Source organism: Oryctolagus cuniculus, chromosome 12 (assembly GCF_964237555.1).
Source record: "Oryctolagus cuniculus chromosome 12, mOryCun1.1, whole genome shotgun sequence".
Lineage (NCBI taxonomy): Eukaryota > Metazoa > Chordata > Mammalia > Lagomorpha > Leporidae > Oryctolagus > Oryctolagus cuniculus.
In genome coordinates this window covers 9,000,315-9,019,393 of record NC_091443.1, presented here as the reverse complement: position 1 = coordinate 9,019,393, position 19,079 = coordinate 9,000,315, and the positions used below count along the sequence as shown (strand labels likewise).

General features: G+C 46.6%; 1 protein-coding gene across 5 annotated transcripts in view; it reads right to left on the bottom strand.

The window, feature by feature from the left end:
* Positions 1–19,079, bottom strand: part of LRRC28 (leucine rich repeat containing 28) — a 141,699-nt gene that overhangs the window by 107,575 nt on the left and 15,045 nt on the right. For all 5 annotated transcript variants that reach the window (XM_051822972.2, XM_051822974.2, XM_070053501.1 and 2 more), the window contains exons 3-5: positions 13,045–13,085; positions 2,697–2,734; positions 1,993–2,130 (exon numbers count right to left, since the gene is read on the bottom strand). In XM_051822972.2, coding sequence (XP_051678932.1) covers positions 1,993–2,130; positions 2,697–2,734; positions 13,045–13,085 — 217 coding nt within the window. The remainder of the gene's footprint in view (positions 1–1,992; positions 2,131–2,696; positions 2,735–13,044; positions 13,086–19,079) is intronic.

The following is a 19,079-nucleotide window of genomic DNA, read 5'->3' as shown; positions in this document are numbered from 1 at the left end:
AAGCTCTGTAAGCCGTCCAAGGTCCTAACTAAGAAACTCCCTACGCTTATCTAGATTGTTCCAATGTCACAAGCATTGTTCTAAAATTTTTCAAACTTTAAAAACTGTATGTGCAATTATATTCCAAGGTTTCAGGACCCCAACAAGCAAATATGGTAGCACACTGAGCCTGTGCGGGAATGCAGCAGCAAGCCGCGGGCAGAGCAGGCTACCAGTGACTGGCGTCTGTGGTCATCGCGTGGGTAAAGCTGACAGGCTCTTGCTTTTCTTTCTACAGTTAGAATACATCTCCAAACACAGACATTCGGGGGACGTATCCCTAGTACCTCATCCATTAAAATCATAATATCTGAAATTAGGGTAAGTCAAACAATTAGTGAAGCCCAGTCCACTGCTACTCATGGTAACCTAGGAAGAAAAAAAGTACACATTGCTCATTCAAAAGTTCCTACCAAATTACGAGTACATAGCTATTACTCTGAAATTATCCTATTCAAAACACGCAAAAACAAACACAAGGACGAGAAATAAAGCTAGGAAAATAAAACAGGAAATATTTGTCTCAAATCTCACGTAACAAGAGAGAAAAATCAAAAATCACACAAAAGCAGTCAGGAAACACAGCCCTCTGCTGGTGACCGGGGTGGCCGGGTGCTGGAAGCACATCCTTAACCTCTGAGGACATCGCGGAAGGAAATGAGCGCATTCTGCCCCAGAACGTTCTGCTACCACAGGAAAAGACAAAGCAGCACAACCCCACACAACCTGGATTCTTCTACATTCTTTCAGTGCACAAGGAAAAAACGCTTACAAACACAGCACCACCTCCACATACTTTGATTTTATCTCATGCATTAAGTTTCACACATGAAATTTTATAAAAGTTTTAAGTACTAGATTTACTGACACTTTTTTCCTAGGCAATCTACAAGAAAGAATATAGTTTTCTTGGTATCTAAATATATAAAAACTAGATGAAACTTAGAATGATGAAATAATTTTTGGCATGATATGGATATTTTTATGAACAATGTTTAACCCAAATATTAAGGCAGGTACATAAAGTCTAATTTTTATTTAGAAAGTTCTTCACTTGAGAAACTTTGGAGAAAGTATTTTGAAATCACAACCGTCACCGACTTTCCCACCTATGGATGTAGCACACACGGTTTCTAATCATCTCCTGGGGCACGCAGTAATCTGTAATTTGGTTTGAATCACCATTCCACCTGGATACACTAAAGGCTAGCTGGCAGTTCCAGAAAGAGTCCCTACGTAGAAATAACCCCAGCCAGATGTGCCTGGGCCTTTCTCTGCTCATTCTTGAAGCGCAGTAACTTGCATGTAAGAATTTAAGTCTATAAGAATATATAAGAATTTAAGTATTCTTTAATGTCTAAACACACCAGATCTTTTTTTTTTTTTTTTTTTTTTTGACATGGGAAGTGATACATGGCAGTGGAATCTCCAAATGTGTGGAATCATCAAGGGCGCTCTCTGGATGCCCTTCCCAAGGTCACAGGGTTCAAGGCGGCTCTCAAGAGAAAGCAGGCGTCTGGTACTGCCTACAGGTGTCTCAAAACTCAGTCACACACTCAGCAGACAGGACTCAAATTGTGCTACTGAATCAAAGTGAAGGTACCTTATGAAATACGTCACAGAGAACGAGAGAAAACACCACGCAAAGTTCACCCGAGTCCTCTTGCGGGAAACTCAGAGCTGAAGTAGCTTTCTGTACAAGTATTTTGTCAGGACAGGGGTTCAAGCGGCACTGATTACAACACACAGCTGTCACAGCTTCAGGACTCTCACACATAAATGAGACCTTCTGTGTCTACATCAGCAGAAAGTCTAGTCATATTTCACCCGCCTTCAAACGGACAAATACTTAGAAATATATTCAGAGACTACCGTCCAGATATACAGTGCGAAATGTGAAGAGCAGAGATTGCAACAGACAAGAAACTGCCGTGTGCTCTGGGCTCTGATTACCTGGAGGCAGGAACTGCAGCTGGTTGTTAGCCAGCCGAAGGTGTCGTAAAGCTCTCAGCCGACCGATTTCTGGGCAAACGATTTCTAAGGCATTGTCACTGAGATCCAGACACTGGAGCTTCACAAGAGACCCGATGGCTGCAGGGAGAACAGAGGATGAAAGGCAAAATCGATGTGACCCAAGTGTCACAATATGTACTGCAAGTACTTCAAGTCAGAATACTTAGCACATCATATTGGTATCTTAGTTGCTCATAAAATGTCAAAACATACATAGGAATGATAAACAGGGAATGATAAATACTCTACCTCAAGAAAAAATATAACTCTTTTACAAAAAGAACAAACTGATAAAAATGTTAAAATAATGTAAAGAATCTCTAGAATAAATAGTTCAACAATCAATACCCAAGGTCTTTTTATGTAACCAAATTCTTGACTGGATTCACTAAATCTGAACTTATTTTATATTTCTCTAGTAATAACTTATCTAATAATCATTGTCCTAACCATTGAAACTATTTTAAATTTAATTATTTAGTCATAATTCTTAAGTGGACTTCAGTGGGGGGGGGGGAGCTTTGAAGCTAATAAATTAAAGGTGCTTTATAGTCAACATTACACACCAACCAATATGGGCTTAAAGACACAATCTGTCCTTCAAGCTGTACTGTCTCATAGCGAAAACGTGCACATGTACTTACCTTCCGGAACCACAACTATGTTATTGGAGTGAAGGTACCTAGAAGGGGATGGGGACGGGGGAAAAAGAAACCCAGCTGTTGTCATTCAGTACTTGTGCTAGGTCATCAACTTGTAACATGTTCATTCAGAAATGTATCAAATATAAACCAATCAAAACATTCCCACACTCCGCTCTGGTGCATTAATGTAAAACACGTGAATGTCACAGCTAATACTTTGAGAATAATATCTGAATGCTAGAGTTGCAAATATTAAATCCACTTGTTGATTTAGTTGCTATTTAAAGCATGCATAAGTAGATAAATTATGAGGGTTTTTTTTTCAACTCCTCAAAACAAATTACTGGTTTCTTTGGGTCATTTTAAACTACTCAGCTTTTTAGAGATAAGCCTAATATGCAAAGAGAATAAACACCTGTTATGTAAAGAAAACTGAGACTTTTAGTTTCTACAGGATAACATCACAAGGTCTTTCTAGCTGGCTGAGAACTAAGAATGGAGAGATTAAACACGGTATTTACAGTATATGTAGAAATACTCAACTGTCAAGGCACAGAATTTATTTCACAGGGAGAAGAATTCAGTAAACAAGAAATCAAATTCTTCTCTTAAAAAAAAATTGCTGAGCCAGGATGACAAGTCCAGGCAAGTTTAAGTCAACAACACGTTTCCCACTGAAGTACCTTTACCGCCCCCTGGTGGACACTTTATGCAATCACCAGTTAGCAAATGGAGCAAAGTAGGTGGCGGCTGAAGATAATAACACAGTCGTGGTTTAAGATAAATCTGTCACTGACTTTGAGAAAAGAGAACTGGGCTTCAGTAAATTTTACTTTCAAATTTAGCATTTTATTATTCATATCCATTTTGTACTTCAAAACAAAATCATTATAAAGTACTTTTAAGTAGAATTTAGAAATTTTCTGTATTTTTAAAGCCTAATGCTGAAAGTTAAAATGTCAATGAACATAGAATTAAGACAGAAAGTTAACAATTTTGTGGCAACTATTCACTTATGGATTAAGCCGACATCACAGAAGGGATCAACCTGCTGGGTATAGCACAGTGTAACAAAGCACACCATTCCAAGATGCCTTTCATTCTTTGTTTTCTGTATATGAAATGATTCCACATTTTAAAATCAGTATGCTTTAAACATTAATGTTAGGAAAAAAAACCAATTGTTTTATCAGATAACACTGAGAATTCTTTGTGCCCAGAAACTGTAAATATGCACGCATACACATAAAAAATAGACACTTGCATCCGTTACACAAGAGCCAGAGTGCCTACATTTCAAAAAAGATAATTCATTTAAAAGTTTCTTCAACAAAATACTTGCTTCTCACCTCAACTTCTGTCTGTAGAATGGATCTCAAAATGTTCAAACCAAAATATGCTCTCAAGTATCACTATCAAAATTGAAACCTTAAAAGTACATTTTACCCATTAAATTTATCTACATTATAATGAAGATGCTGTATAAAGGAATGCAGAGTGTTCCCAAGCCTGACTATACAACTGTGCAACAGTACAAAAAGTGGGTGTTCGGCATAGCGGCTAAGACGCCAGTTAGGATCCCGTGTCCCGTATCAGAGTTCCTGGGTTTAAGACATGGCTCCACTCAAGAGTCCAGCCTCTTGCTAACGCACACCCTGGAAGACAGCAGGTGATGACTCAAGCAGCTGGGTCTCTGCCCCCCACATGGGAGACCAGACAGAGTGTGTGGCTCCTGGCTTTGGCCTGGCCCAGCTTCAGCTGTTGTGGGCATTTGGGGAGTGAACCAATTTGGGAGTTTTTGCCTGTGTCTGTCATCCTCTCCCTCCCTTTCAAATAAATAAAATTACTTCTTAAAAAATTAATGGAAAATTAACATTATCTTTTTTAAAAAAGATTTACTTATTTATTTAAAAGGCAAAGCAACAGAGAGACAGACAGACAGACAGACAGAGATCTTCCATCCACTGGTTTACTGCCCAAATGCTTGCAACAGCCAGGGCTGGGGCAGGCTGAAGCCAGGAGCTCCATCCAGGTCTCTCACGCGGATGGCAAGGACACAAGTCCTCGGGTCACCTTCCAGAGCCCTTGCCAGTCGCACTAGCAGGAAGCTGATTGGGCAAGAAGGGAGCAGGGACTCGAACCGGCACTATGGCGTGGGATGCAGGCTTCCCAAAAAGCAGCTAATCCATCACGCCACGACATCCACCCCTCGCATCATCCTTTAATGCAGTGTCTCCATGAGTTTTTAGAAGCCCTTTATATACTGGGGTCACCAGGGGTCTTCAAGATATTGGTGCCCAAGACCATCCTGTATCAAGTGAAACAGTCTCAACCCCTTAGGTAACTGTCGTGTGTACAACCCTGTGAGAATCAGCACTGCCGGGGACCACAGAGCAGACTCTGGGGCCAGACCTACAAAGGACAACGTAGGAGTCTCCTTAGGAACTGTGCAAGCCAGAAGACAGTGAGCACCCTGACAGGGCTGAAATTTAAAAAGACAACAACTGATGACTAAGCATTCTAGTGTGGGGGGGATTAAAATAGAGGTGATGAACACACAACTGAAAAAACCATCAGACTTTTAGGAAGGGAAAAACAAGAAAGAGGAGAGGGGAGGGGAGGGGAGGGGAGGAGGGGAGAAGAAAGAAGAGGGAAGGGGAGGGGAGAGGGAAGGGGAAGGGAGAGGGAAGGGGAAGGGAGAGGGAAGGGGAGGGGAGAGCAGAGGGGAGGAGAGGAGGGGAGGGGAGAGGAGGGGAGGGGAGAGGAGAGGGGAGGAGAGGGGACAGGGGAGAGGGAATGGGAGAAAAGAGGAGGGGAGGGGAGGGGAGAGGGGAGGGAATGGGAGAAGAGAGGAGGGGAGGGGAGAGGAGAGGGGAGGGGAGGGGAGGGAATGGGGAGAGGAGAGGGGAGGAGAGGGGACAGGGGAGAGGGGAGGGGAGGAAAGGGGAGGGGAGGGGACAGGAGAGGAGAGGAGGGGAGAGGGGAGCGGAGGAGAGGGGAGGGGAGGGGAGGGGACAGGAGAGGAGAGGAGGGGAGGGGACAGGAGAGGAGAGAGGAGAGGGGAGGGGAGAAGGGAGAGGGGAGAGGGGAGAGGAGAGGAGAGAAAAGGACCCTTTGGGTCCCAGGGCTAGACAGAGTCTTAGATTTGACCTCAAATTCATGACACTTAAAGACAAAAACTGATGAACGGGGCCTCCAGAAAATGTACAACTTGTGTTCTGCAAACGCTTATGCTGGAGATGGAGACAAGCCACTTGTCACTGGTCACAATGGAATACAAAGGACTTGGCCCTAGAATATGGAAAGAATTCTTAGAACTCAGGACCAAAAACATACTAACAGTGCAACAGACACAGACAGGTCTTGGACCAAAGGAGAGATACTGGTGACAAAGTAAAGATGACAGGTATCGTCAGAGAGACACAGCGTGACCATACCACACAGCCACCCGGGCGACCAAAATGAAAAGCAGGGACAACACCACGTGCTGATGAGACATGCAGACACTTGGCCATCAAACACTGTCAGAGGAAATGTAAAATTTTTTATTTTTTTATTTTTATTTTTTATTTTTGACAGGCAGAGTGGACAGTGAGAGAGAGAGAGAGAGAGAGAGAGAGAGAGAGAGAAAGGTCTTCCTTTTGCCGTTGGTTCACCCTCCAATGGCTGCCGCGGCCGGTGCACCGCGCTGATCCGATGGCAGGAGCCAGGTACTTATCCTGGTCTCCCATGGGGTGCAGGGCCCAAGGACCTGGGTCATCCTCCACTGCACTCCCTGGCCACAGCAGAGAGCTGGCCTGGAACAGGGGCAACCGGGACAGAATCTGGTGCCCCGACCGGAACTAAAACCCGGTGTGCCGGTGCCGCAAGGCGGAGGATTAGCCTAGTGAGCCGTGGCGCCGGCCTGGAAATGTAAAATTTTATGGATAATGTGAAAAATTATTTGCAGCTCCTTATAGAACTTACAATTCTGATCCAATGTGGTAGAGTAAGGCCCTCCATGAAATCACAAGGTTCTGGAAAAATGTTTAGCACCTGCATAGACAGAACTCTGGGATGAACCTCAGGGCCGCAGAGATCGGGCAGGGATGAGCAAGGGGAAATGGCAGAATGCGGCTAAGACAGCAGCTGCGCTAGGCCTGATCCCACTCCCAGCCCTGCAGAGCCTGGATGACCAAGGCCGGTCATCACAGAGAGATGGGAGAGGAAGTAGGAGCGCCTGTAGAGCCGCATCCCCAGGGAGCCCCTGTGCCGGGCCATCTCCCCGGGAGACTGGGACTGCCCCACACAGTGGAAATGCTACACCCATAGCCGCGACACAGTGTTGTCTAGAGAACAAGGACAAAAGCCTATACATGGTCAGCACGGACAGTTTTTTTCTCATGTCATCCTAAGGATGTCCCCTACCTGTATTCTGACAGTGACTCCAGACATCTGCAGTGATCAAAGTGACACCCAGCCACAGTGATAAACTCCATACACCCCACAGACACACATGCACACACACACAGGAGATCACAGAGACCTACGGTGATCAGAGTGGCACCAGCTACAGTGATAAATTATATATAACCACACGCACGCACACACACACACACACACACACACACACGAGGTCATGGAGATGTACCCTGATCAAAGTGATACCAGCTACAGTGATAAACTCCATATAACCACACACATACACACACACACACACACACGAGGTCATGGGGATGTACCCTGATCAGTGACACCAGCTACAGTGATAAACTCCATATAACCACACACACACACACATACACACACACGAGGTCATGGAGATGTACCCTGATCAAAGTGACACCAGCTACAGTGATAAACTCCATATAACCACACACATACACACACACACACACATACACACACACACACAAGGTCATGGAGATGTACCCTGATCAAAGTGACACCAGCTACAGTGATAAACTCCATATAACCACACACATACACACACACACACACATACACACACACACACAAGGTCATGGAGATGTACCCTGATCAAAGTGATACCAGCTACAGTGATAAACTCCATATAACCACACACATACACACACACACACACACGAGGTCATGGGGATGTACCCTGATCAGTGACACCAGCTACAGTGATAAACTCCATATAACCACACACACACACACACACACACACACACGAGGTCATGGAGATGTACCCTGATCAAAGTGACACCAGCTACAGTGATAAACTCCATATAACCACACACACACACACACACACACACACACACGAGGTCATGGAGATGTACCCTGATCAAAGTGACACCAGCTACAGTGATAAACTCCATATAACCACACACATACACACACACACACACACACACATATACACACACACACGAGGTCATGGAGATGTACCCTGATCAAAGTGACACCAGCTACAGTGATAAACTCCATATAACCACACACAATAGGGAGTTTGTGGAAGTCCAGTGAAACTCAAGATCAGTGGATGGCGCCAATGTCAGTGTCCTGGCAGTGACCTTATCCTATCTGATACACGAAATTAATACTGGGGAAAACTGGAAGAAGGGTACACAGGATGTTTCTGTATTATTTCTTACAACTACATGTGCATCCAGCAATCTCTCTCTTTTTTTTTTAAAGATTTATTTAATTTAAAGGCAGAGTTGACAGAGAAAGCTGGAGAGACAAACCCAGAGAGCTATCTTCCACTCACTGGTTCACTCTCAGCCTCGGCCAGACTGAAGCCAAGGGCCAGGAACTCCATCCGGGTCTCCCACATGGGCAGCAGAAGCCCAAGTATGTGGCCGTAACTCACTACCTTCCCGGGTACACTAGCAGGGAGCTGGACCGGAAGTGAAGGAGCCGGGACTTGAACCGGTACACCACTGTGGGATGCACGTGTCCCAAGCGGCAGCTTAACCCACGTGCCGCGCCTACCCCTCTGCCAATATCTCACAGTAAGAAGTTGAGTTTTACAGCGACAGAGGTCTTCCATCCACTGGTTCACTCCCCAGTTGGCCGCTATGGCCGGAGCTGCGCCGATCCGAAACCAGGAGCCAGGAGCCTCCTCCAGGTCTCCCACGCGGGTGCAGGGGCCCAAGGACTTGGGCCATCCTCTACTGCTTTCCCAGGCCATAGCAGAGAGCTGGATTGAAAGCAGAGCAGCTGGGACTAGAACTGGCGCCCAATATGGGATGCCGGCACTTCAGGCCAGGGCGTTAACCTGCTGCGCCACAGCGCCGGCCCCTGAAAGTTAAGTTTTAAAATGAGAGAAACAAAAACTTTTTGAAGCAAATCAAATGAGAGAATATAGGAATTAAATGTAGGGGATGTTTCAATTTCCTTAAATTAACCTTTTAAATTAAAAATGATAGCACTGTACTGTGTCAGTTCTCGGTTCACTGTCTCTGCTCCAGCCTCTTCGCTGTCCTCGCCCTGGGCTGGCCTAACACTGGGCTTCGACGAGAGAAGCAGGTAGGTGCCTCTCTTCTGGGCTCCGTCTGTCTTCAATTTCCACTCAGCACAGGAGCCAACGCCCAGTGGCGCTCACCTCAGCAGGTCTCGGGGAGGACCCCAAGTCACATCCCCAAACCCCCAACTCCCCGCCCAGGATCCCTTGGTCCCCGGCACCTCTGGCTGGGCCGTGGACCACACTGCCCGACACAGCACTTCTGCAGAAGCTGGGGTGAGGACTGAACTGAGTCCTGCCCATAGCCTCGCACTGAGCTGCTTCGGCTGGGCCTTCGGACAAGACTTCAGTCCCGGCCCACAGCCTGTGAGAGACCTTGGGGCAAAGCACCAGCTAAGCCATGCTCAGAAAATAAAAGATAACAGATGCTTGGTCGTTTTGGCAACTGAATTTTTGGACAATTTGTTAAGCAGCAAGACACCTAAGAGATGTACAGGAGCTCAATGCACTGGGCTACACAGAGCTTAACTGTGGAACCAGCACCTTCCCCTAAAGTAAAGGGGCCGGCAAGATGTTCACCACGTCCCGGACACTTCCACGCCCTCTGGATGCCCCAGTCAGTGCACTTGGACGAGACAAAATAATCCAAGGCAGAAGAGTTGGAAAAGTAACAATCTACACTTTAGACATGAGGATAGATTTGGAAATCTTGCAGAATCTATGATAAAAGCTAACTGAAACAACAAGACACTTCAGCAAGACAGAGGATATAAAGTTAACATGTTAGAAATCGAGTGTCCACATGTACAAAACGTAACTCATTACAAGATATAAGAGATGAGAAAATTCATTGAAAACAGCAAAAAGGAAAGAATACATATTTAAGGTTAGATTTAGAAATTGAGAATTTCCAAGCCTATATGAAAAGGACTATCAAGCATCCTAAGTACACAGAAGTAAAGAAAACAATGCAGACGCCCTTGCTCTTCACAGTTCAGATGAAGGAGTGAGAGGTAAAGACAGAGCTACAATGTATGTAACCGAGAATGAAGGAGTGAGAGGTAGAGACAGAGCTACAAAATATGTAACCAAGAATGAAGGAGTGAGAGGTAGAGACAGAGCTACAATGTATGTAACCAACTCTCAGAACCTTCAGAAACAAATGCGTACAGGGCAGACTAAGAGCAAGAGCCTGGTCAATCGCACAGAGTAACCCACCACCCAAAAAGCCTAAATGGAATCTCATCAAGAGGAAACAAGCAAATCAGACATCTGTTTTAAAAAGGCTGTTAAAAACTGGAGTGACTGACACGTGAACTATGGGTTAGATGAGACTGAATCAATAGCCTAGATGTGATGCTGCTATTGCACGTACAATTCACTTTCCAATGAGCCAACACAAAAGGGGCGGGAGAGGCAGCGGAGGCAAACGTGGTAATATGTTAAATTTGGCTCAGTTCAGGTAAAGGATATACGGTGCTCATGGTACTAGGTTTTCAACTTTTCTGTTAGCTTGAAGATTTTCAAAACAAAAGGACGGTGCACAAGGAAATGACTGAGACCCTGAGCAGGAGGATGGAGGTGTGGGGTTACCTCTCCTTCCTGTACATCCCAAGAATCATACCAACAGAGAGACCGGGAAACAGCAAGGCAAAACCTCCCGCAACAAAATCAGGAGGCAGGGGGCCTGGTGCCGCAGCGCAGTGGGTTGATTCTCTGCCTGTGGCACCAGCATCCCATATGGGCGCCGGTTCTAGTCCCGGCTGCTCCTCTTCCAATCCAGCTCTCTGCTATGGCCTGGGAAAGCAGTAGAAGATGGCCCACATGCTTAGGCCCCTGCATCCGCATGGGAGGCCGGGAAGAAGCTCCTGGCTCCTGGCTTTGGATAGGCACAGCTCTGGCCATCGTGGCCATTTGGGAAGTGAACCAACAGATGGAAGATCTTTCTCTCTGTCTCTCCCTCTGTCTGTAACTCTACCTCTCAAATAAATAAAATCTTTTTTTTAAGATTATTTATTTGAAAGGCAGACATACAGAGAAAGAAGTAGGAAGAGAGATCAGTCTTTTTTTTTTTTTTTTTTTTTTTTTTTTTTTTTTTTTTTTTTTTTTTTTTTACAGGCAGAGTGGACAGTGAGAGAGAGAGACAGAGAGAAAGGTCTTCCTTTGCCGCTGGTTCACCCTCCAATGGCCACCGCGGCCGGCGCGCTGTGGCCGGTGCACCGTGCTGATCCGATGGCAGGAGCCAGGAGCCAGGTGCTTCTCCTGGTCTCCCATGGGGTGCAGGGCCCAAGCACTTGGGCCATCCTCCACTGCACTCCCTGGCCACAGCAGAGAGCTGGCCTGGAAGAGGGGCAACCAGGACAGAATCGGGCACCCCGACCGGGACTAGAACCCGGAGTGCCGGCGCCGCAAGGCGGAGGATTAGCCTAGTGAGCCATGGTGCCGGCCCAAATAAATAAAATCTTAAAAAAAAAAAAATATCAGGAGGCAGGGCTAGATGTTGTACCACCACCAGCTAACATGCTGCCTGGGATACCTGCATCCCATAATAGAAGTGTCTGGCATCAAGTTCTGCCTCCATTTCCCATCCAGCTTCTTGCTAACACACTTGGGAGGCAGGTGATGGCAGAAGTACTTGGGGTTTTGCCATGCACGTAGGAGACTCAATTGGAATTCCTGGCTCCTGACTTTGTCTTGACCCATCAATGGCTGTTGTGGCCATTTGGGGAGTGAGCCAGAAGATGAAAGATCTCTCTCTGAATCTGTCACTCTGCCTTTCAAATAAATAAATTAAATTAAAAAAATTTTAAAAAAATCAGGAGGCAGATAGAAGGGAAAAAGTAAGATATTTACATTTATCTTCCCTAGTGGTCAGTTAACAGGAGATAAAAGTTAATGGACTGGGGCTGGCACTGTTGCCTCACAGGTTAAGCTGTTTTCTGCAAAGCAGGCATCCCATATGGGCATCGGCTCAAGTTCTGGCTGTTCCACTTCCAATCCAACTCTCCGATAACAAGCGGGAAAGCAGCAGAATACAGCCCATATCCTGGGTCCCTGCCACCCAGCTGGGAGACCCAGATGGAGCTCCTGGCTCCTGGCTTCGGCCTGGCCTAGACCTGACATTGTGGCCATTTGGGGAGTGAACCAGCAGATGGAAAATCTTTCTGTCTCCCCCCACCCCCCTCTCTCTAACCCTGCCTTTCAAATCAATCAATCTTTTAAAGAAACGTTGATGAACCAAAACACAAAGGTGTGGAGTCAGCACTGGGCCTGGCGGTCAAGTCGCCGGCATTCCACGTTAGAGCACCTGGGCCCATGCCTGCCCTGGCTCTCCATTCAGCTTTGAGCTTATGCAGACCTTGGGAGGCAACAGATAGCGCGAATGGTTGGGTTCCTGCCACCCTGAGACCTGGACTGAGTTCCTGGCGCTCAGCTTTGGGCCCAGTCCAGCCTCGGTCCTTGTGGGTGTTTGGGGAATCAATCAGCAGATGAGACGTCTCTTTCTAACTCTCTCTCTAACCAAGCTTTTCTAAAATTTAAAATCAAAGGTGTAAACATAACTTAGCATCATGGAAGTAATCTTCAAAAGAACCAAATCGAACGGTGGGAGGATGAAAAAAACCGTTCACTGTCGGCATCAAGCACCACGCGCAGTCGTAGTAGTAACAGTAACAGAGTTCCCCAAAGCACGGCCTTCCGGAATTCTGCCGCAAAGCTGCAGCTCCCCAGAGATGCACCTTTCACCCTCACTGCCCCGGGTGAGACACAGAAAATCCCAATCCACATGGTAAAATTCTGTAAGTCCACTAATTGAGCACTAAGACTGCACTACTAAAAGTCACAAATCAATACATGAAAATGACACATCCTAACAGTTCAAATTACTTAGTTTCATTTTTGTCTTTTTTTTTTAAAAATGTGAATAAACAGACTCACAGTTCCACAAGGTTTGGAAGCTTCTGAGCAAGGTTTTCTGGCTGAAAATTAAAAACTCAGAATTAAATTTTATTTTTGAAAAATGTATAAACATTTCTAATTTGCTTAAGCACAAAGTATTACCTTCTGGTGGGGCACACAACTTGAGAAATAATAAACCAGCCTGCCTGCAGGTTATGCTTACACAGACCATACTATAACTTACACATTTAAACATTCAAAATCAATGTCCCTTAGAGAACCCAGAAACCTCTTCCATGGAAGAAATAAAAATGTCTTAACAGACGCAGAGAGGAGAGCGCTATGTGAGGACAGAGCCAGACAGGGGCAAGGAGCCCCAGGGCCACAGTGGGGCAGGGGGTGGGGGGGTGGAGGTGGGGGGGGTGGTGGGGGGTGGAGGTGGGGGAGGGGGGTGGTGGGGGGTGGAGGTGGGGGAGGGGTGAGCAGCGTCTCCTCCCAGCTCCAAGAAGGAGGCAGCAAAACCACATCTGGGTTTCCATGGGCAGGGGGCGATACTTCCTGGCAGCCTTAAGACACCAAGGCCCCACCCACCCCAACTCCCAAAGAGAAAGTCAGGGAAATTCGCAGCCCAGCTCCAGTGGGAATAAACAGAGGAAGCTGAGCTCACGCAGGACAAGGGTGTGTCTCCCTGCTCACGGTCCTGAGGGCACAGCAGAGGCAAGGAGGGGCAGGGACAGGAAACCAGCCACCGAGAAGGGGGAGCGAACAGGAATCTGGGTCCCTCGTCCAAAATCCAAAATCGGAGTCCTGAGAGACTGGCCCGCCCAGGGTGAGGGAACGCCCCTCTGTGCTGCAGGCTGTGGGTGAGGAAGCCTCCAGTAAACATCCCGGGCAGCCGGTGTGCACAAGGAGCTTCCCTTGCACTGAGGAACTGCGCTACCTTTTCTAAGACTTACGTCATCTATTGGAAAGGCAGAATCGCAGAGCAAGGGAGAGACAGAGACAGAGGTTTTCAATCTGCTGGCTCACTCCTCAAATGGCTGCAACAGCCGGGGCTGGGCCAGGCTGAAACCAGGAGTCAGGAACTTCATCTGAGTCTCTCACATGGGTGCAGGACCCCAAATACTTGGACCATCTTCCACTGCATTCCCAGGGGCATTAGCAGGGAGCTGGATTAGAAGTGGAACAGCCAGGACTCACTGGCGCTCACACGGGATGCAGGCTGCAGCCTGACCTCCTGTGCCACAACACTGGCACCTACAATATCTTTTCATCCCACTTTTCCATGCAAGTTTTGAAGTCCCTTTGTATATAAAATCAATCTGTCAATCTCTCTCTCTCTCTTTCTCTCTCTCTCTCTCTCTCTCTCTCTCTCTCTCTCACACACACACACACACACACACACACACACACACACAGAGTTCAAGTTTACGAGTACACAAAGGAATGAGTGGCTAAGAGTGAAGGTGCACTCTGAGGAGCTGTGGTTCTTGTCAGCCACATTCACGCACAACATACAATGAGCTAGACACCAACAACGAAGGACTGCGAATGCCTTTTGAGAAGACACGTGGTCTGACTCAGTTTGGAAGGCCACCGTAAATTCTAAGAATTGACGTGGGGTGGAGGGAGCTGGCTCTGGCTGCTCTCCAGGCCCAGCAGGCATCCTAGGAAAAAGCAAAGAGCACGAGGTGTGTTTAGGGAGTCGCAGGGATGATCGATTTGGCTGCAGCTCTAACTGCACTGCTGAGGAGGCCCCCACCTGCAGGAGACAGGCAGGTCAACAGCAAAAGCACCGAGGGTCACGGAGTTTCCGATTTGCAGTAACAAAAGTAGTTTTCAGTAATAGTGATTGTCATTAAGAAAAAGATGAGGATTCCTATTCTCTACCTACTCATGTCACTTGAACTTTCAATAATAAGCATGTATGCTTTTTTTTTTTTTTTGACAGGCAGAGTGGACAGTGAGAGAGAGAGACAGAGAGAAAGGTCTTCCTTTGCAGCCGGCACGCTTGGGCCAGCCACCACACTGATCCGATGGCCGGAGCCAGGTGCTTCTCCTGGTCTCCCATGGGGTGCAGGGCCCAAGCACCTGGGCCATCCTCCACTGCACTCCCGGGCCACAGCAGAGAGCTGGCCTGGAAGAGGGGCAACCGGGACAGAATCCGGCGCTATAACTGCAAAAATAAGAACTAAATTTTAAGATGTGGTATGCATGGTATAAATTGTCACGGTATAAGTTGTCACGTTATTGATCAGTCATATGATTTGAAATCTATGCACACAATGAGATTAGTGACATTAGTTTGTTATGTCTGGGTCACGGGGTATGAAGAAGTACAGTGATTTTACAGAGTAACAATGAACAAATCATTAAGGGCTTATGTTTGATAAGGAGTAACTTTTTCTTTTCAATGTTTACTTACTTGTTTGAAAGGCAGAGAAACAAAGTGAATTCCCGCCCACCGGTTCCGTTCCATTGATTTTATCCACTCCCCAAATGCCCACACCGGCCACCTGGGACTGGGCCAGACCAAAGCCAGGAGCCAGAAAAGCCATCCAGGTCTCCCCCATGGGTGGCAGGGACCCAAGAACTTGGGCTGTCGTCACTGCCTCCCAGGGTCTGCATTAGCAGGAAGTTGGAGTCAGGAGCCAGAGCCAAGACTCGAACTCAGGCACTCTGAGTGTCTTAACCACAAGGCCACATGCCCCCCTCCAATAAGCAGTGACTTTTTTAAAACCCTGAACACAATGGAAATCCTCTGGCTTATTTAAAACAAGGAAATGGCATTAATCTCATTTACTGAGTATTCTAACAGAACCACTTGGATTTAGTTTTACAATGCTGGAAGGTGTCGGTCTTTTTCTCAGTTGTTATCATCGCCACGGTATCAGTACAGGCAATGAGGTCCTGAAAAGCCAGCCCTTGCTCTGGTGTTGCTTGTGGATCTCCCGAATCCCCGGGACGTCCTGCGAGCACTGGTATCCCTCCCGGTGAGCAGCCTGCATGCTTCAATTTCTGGGCACACTTTGAAAGGATCCCGGGGAGCCAGAGTGATGATGGGGAGGGGTGCTTGAGGTGCACTCTTCCCATACAAGGAAAGACTTGTTCAGAAGAGAAGTACTGTCGGCACAGCCTCGGTCTCGGGTCTGGCTAACTCACAGGAGCCATCGCCCTCTCTGTGCCTCCCGGGCTCCTCTGGGTAGCGCCCTCAGCCTCCTGCAGCAGACTCTTCAGCCCTTCCCCGCTTTAACCACACACACCACTAAGCACTGAGATGAGGCTTCTGCAGCCAACAGCGCACCTTGAAGGCTTCACGCACAAGTAAGTACACTGTATTTCTATCTAAAACTAAGTACAATGACGCTGAAAAAAACCTGTAGTTCATTAGGATACCGCCTTTTAGAAATACAAACATAAACCACTTAGGGAGAGACGCTCCAAGAGCCTGGAGAACTAGCAGCCCTGGCGCCCGGGTCGAGGCTGACACCTGCTGGTGTCCTGTGGTATCACAGCACATCTGCAGCAACACAGCCCAGACATATACTGGGAATGCTATTTCAATGTTTTTTTAAAATTATAGAAGATTTGAATTTTTGAATTCATAAGTTATTTTCCTCTATTTAAAGGCATAGAGACAGAGATAGAGAGAGATCTTCTATTTGCTGGTTCACCTCACAAAGACCCACAATAGCCAGGGCTAGGCCAAGTCAAAGCCAGGAGCCCAGAACCTTAAAATTTAGGAACAGAGAGTAAGAGACCAGACAACTGTACATTAATGCCAAAATGTTTGTTATCCCAGGGGCAAGTGTTTGGGACAGAGCTAAAAACATCCCTGGGGATGTCTACCTTCCAGACGTACAGGTCGGGACTGAACCCTCAGTTCCTGGCTTTGGCCTGGCCCAGCTCTGGTGTTGTGGCATTAGGGGATAAGAGGATTGGTGTGCTCTCACTCTGCCTTTCCCATACACACAAAATGTGATTTTTAAAAAATCTGTGTTACCGTGCAGGTAGCAAGGCTCTGAAGCAGGATTATAGCTGTCACACAAGCTGGTTTATCCTGGCCCATATGATTTACAAGCTGCTGAATCTTAAATGTTTTTAAATTTTAAATCCTGAAAAAAGCGATCATCTTAAAGTGCTTCTCACAGTTGCCGTCATTTCCTCCTTTCTTCCCGCAGTTGTGACACAGAGAAGTGTGAGCAGGTAAATAACTTGCAGGCTAATTCCCTGCACCTCCTACCAAGTCACTTAAAAACCGGTCTGAATTGAACCAGATTCTCCCTACTAAATCTCACAATTGTTTCTTTATAAATAACGCAAAAGTAAATGTGAGCAAGCACAGTTAGCATAAAATTTACCTCGAGTTTTAAGTCAACGATGCTTTACCCAGACTCCTACTCTTAAGTTTCTCATAAGTGGGAATGTTTTAAAATCATGCATCTTGGAACCAATCCTTAAATAGATGTGCAGACACCACCCCGTTTGGTGGCCTTCACTGTTAGGTGCTACACACCACCCTCCTTTCCTGTTCCTTCCAGGCACCTGTAGCGCCATACTTCTTGAAGTCGACCATGGCGCACACATCTTGCCTGGTCAGTGAGCTTTAGTCCCAGTGGCAGTCCTGTGGAGCTTGAGTAGGAAAGACCTGGCCCCTTCCACGGTGACGGCTGGGACAAGCTTCATCCTGAGTAGGGACACTACAGTCCCCACGTACGGAGAGCAGTGTGAACAAGAGATACCCGTGCTGTTACAGGCCACCAACACCCGGCCCAGCTGCACCTGCCCCAGCCTGGCCTCAAACAACACATTTCAGAAAAGTCATGAACTAAATGCTTTGTCATCCTCACAGAGGTTGTACAAAGTAGAACCAAGGAGAATGAAGATGCACCCCATCTCATACCATATGCAAAATTTAGCTCAAAATGGATGAAAAACTTTAAGAACTAAAATTGTAACTCATAGAAGAAAACATAGGAATAAATTTCTATGACTTTGGATTTACAGACAATCCACAAAAAGCATGAGTAACAATAGTAACAATTTAAGGACATGACAAGAAAGTACAATCTACAGGGGCCAATGCTGTGGCACAGCAGGTTAAAGCCCCAGCCTGCAGTGCTGGCATCCCATATGGGTGCCAGTTAAAGTCTTGGCTGCTCCACTTCTGATCCAGCTCTATGTTAATGCACGTGGGAAAGCAGCAGAGGGTGGCTCAAGTCCTTGCACCCCTGCACCCATGTGGGAGACCCTGAAGAAGCTCCTGGCTCCCGGCGTCAGTTTGGCCCAGCTCCAGCCGTTGCAGCCATTTGGGAAGTGAACCAGGGGATGGAAGACCTCTTCTCTACATCTCGCTGTACCTCTGTCTTTCAAATAAATAAATATTTAAAAAATAAAAATAAAAAAGACAATCTACAGAATGGGAGAAATTACTTACAAATCATACATCTGATACGGGCTTAGTGTGCAGGATGCAGAAAGAATTCTCACCACTCAACAACAAAAAGGAACAACTCAGTGCAAAAATAGGCAAAGGAACTCGAGAGTTCTCCAAATAAAGATACGCAAATGGCCAAGAAGCTCATGAGGAGCTGCTCAGAACTGTGAGTAAATCCAACCACAATGAGGTACCACTTCCTACCCACAGAACGTCTACGACAGAAACCAAGTGAAAGCGGAAATGACAACAAGTTAAAGAAATTTTTGTACAAAGAAAGAAGTACCTCATTCACAAGCTACCATGACACTCTCAGGAAGTTTCCTGGTGGATCAGTAATTTCAGGTCATCGCTCTGAGCCAGCACACAGCACGAGTTAAACGCCGTGTGTTTGCAGGAGAACAGTTGTTAGACCTCTTTCCTTCCCTGGTGGTCTCTCACTTTTCCTCGTGTTGTAAAGTAGTATGGGTCATGCGGCAAGAAGAAGTACTGATCTGAGGTATGAAGCAGTGTGGATCACATGGTAACGGCAGGACGTATGTAACAGCGCAGTGGGGATCACACATGGCGGAAGCCACACTTATTTACAGAGGAATCAGAAACCTGAGCTGGCCGATGGGCTCAGAGAGAGAAACTG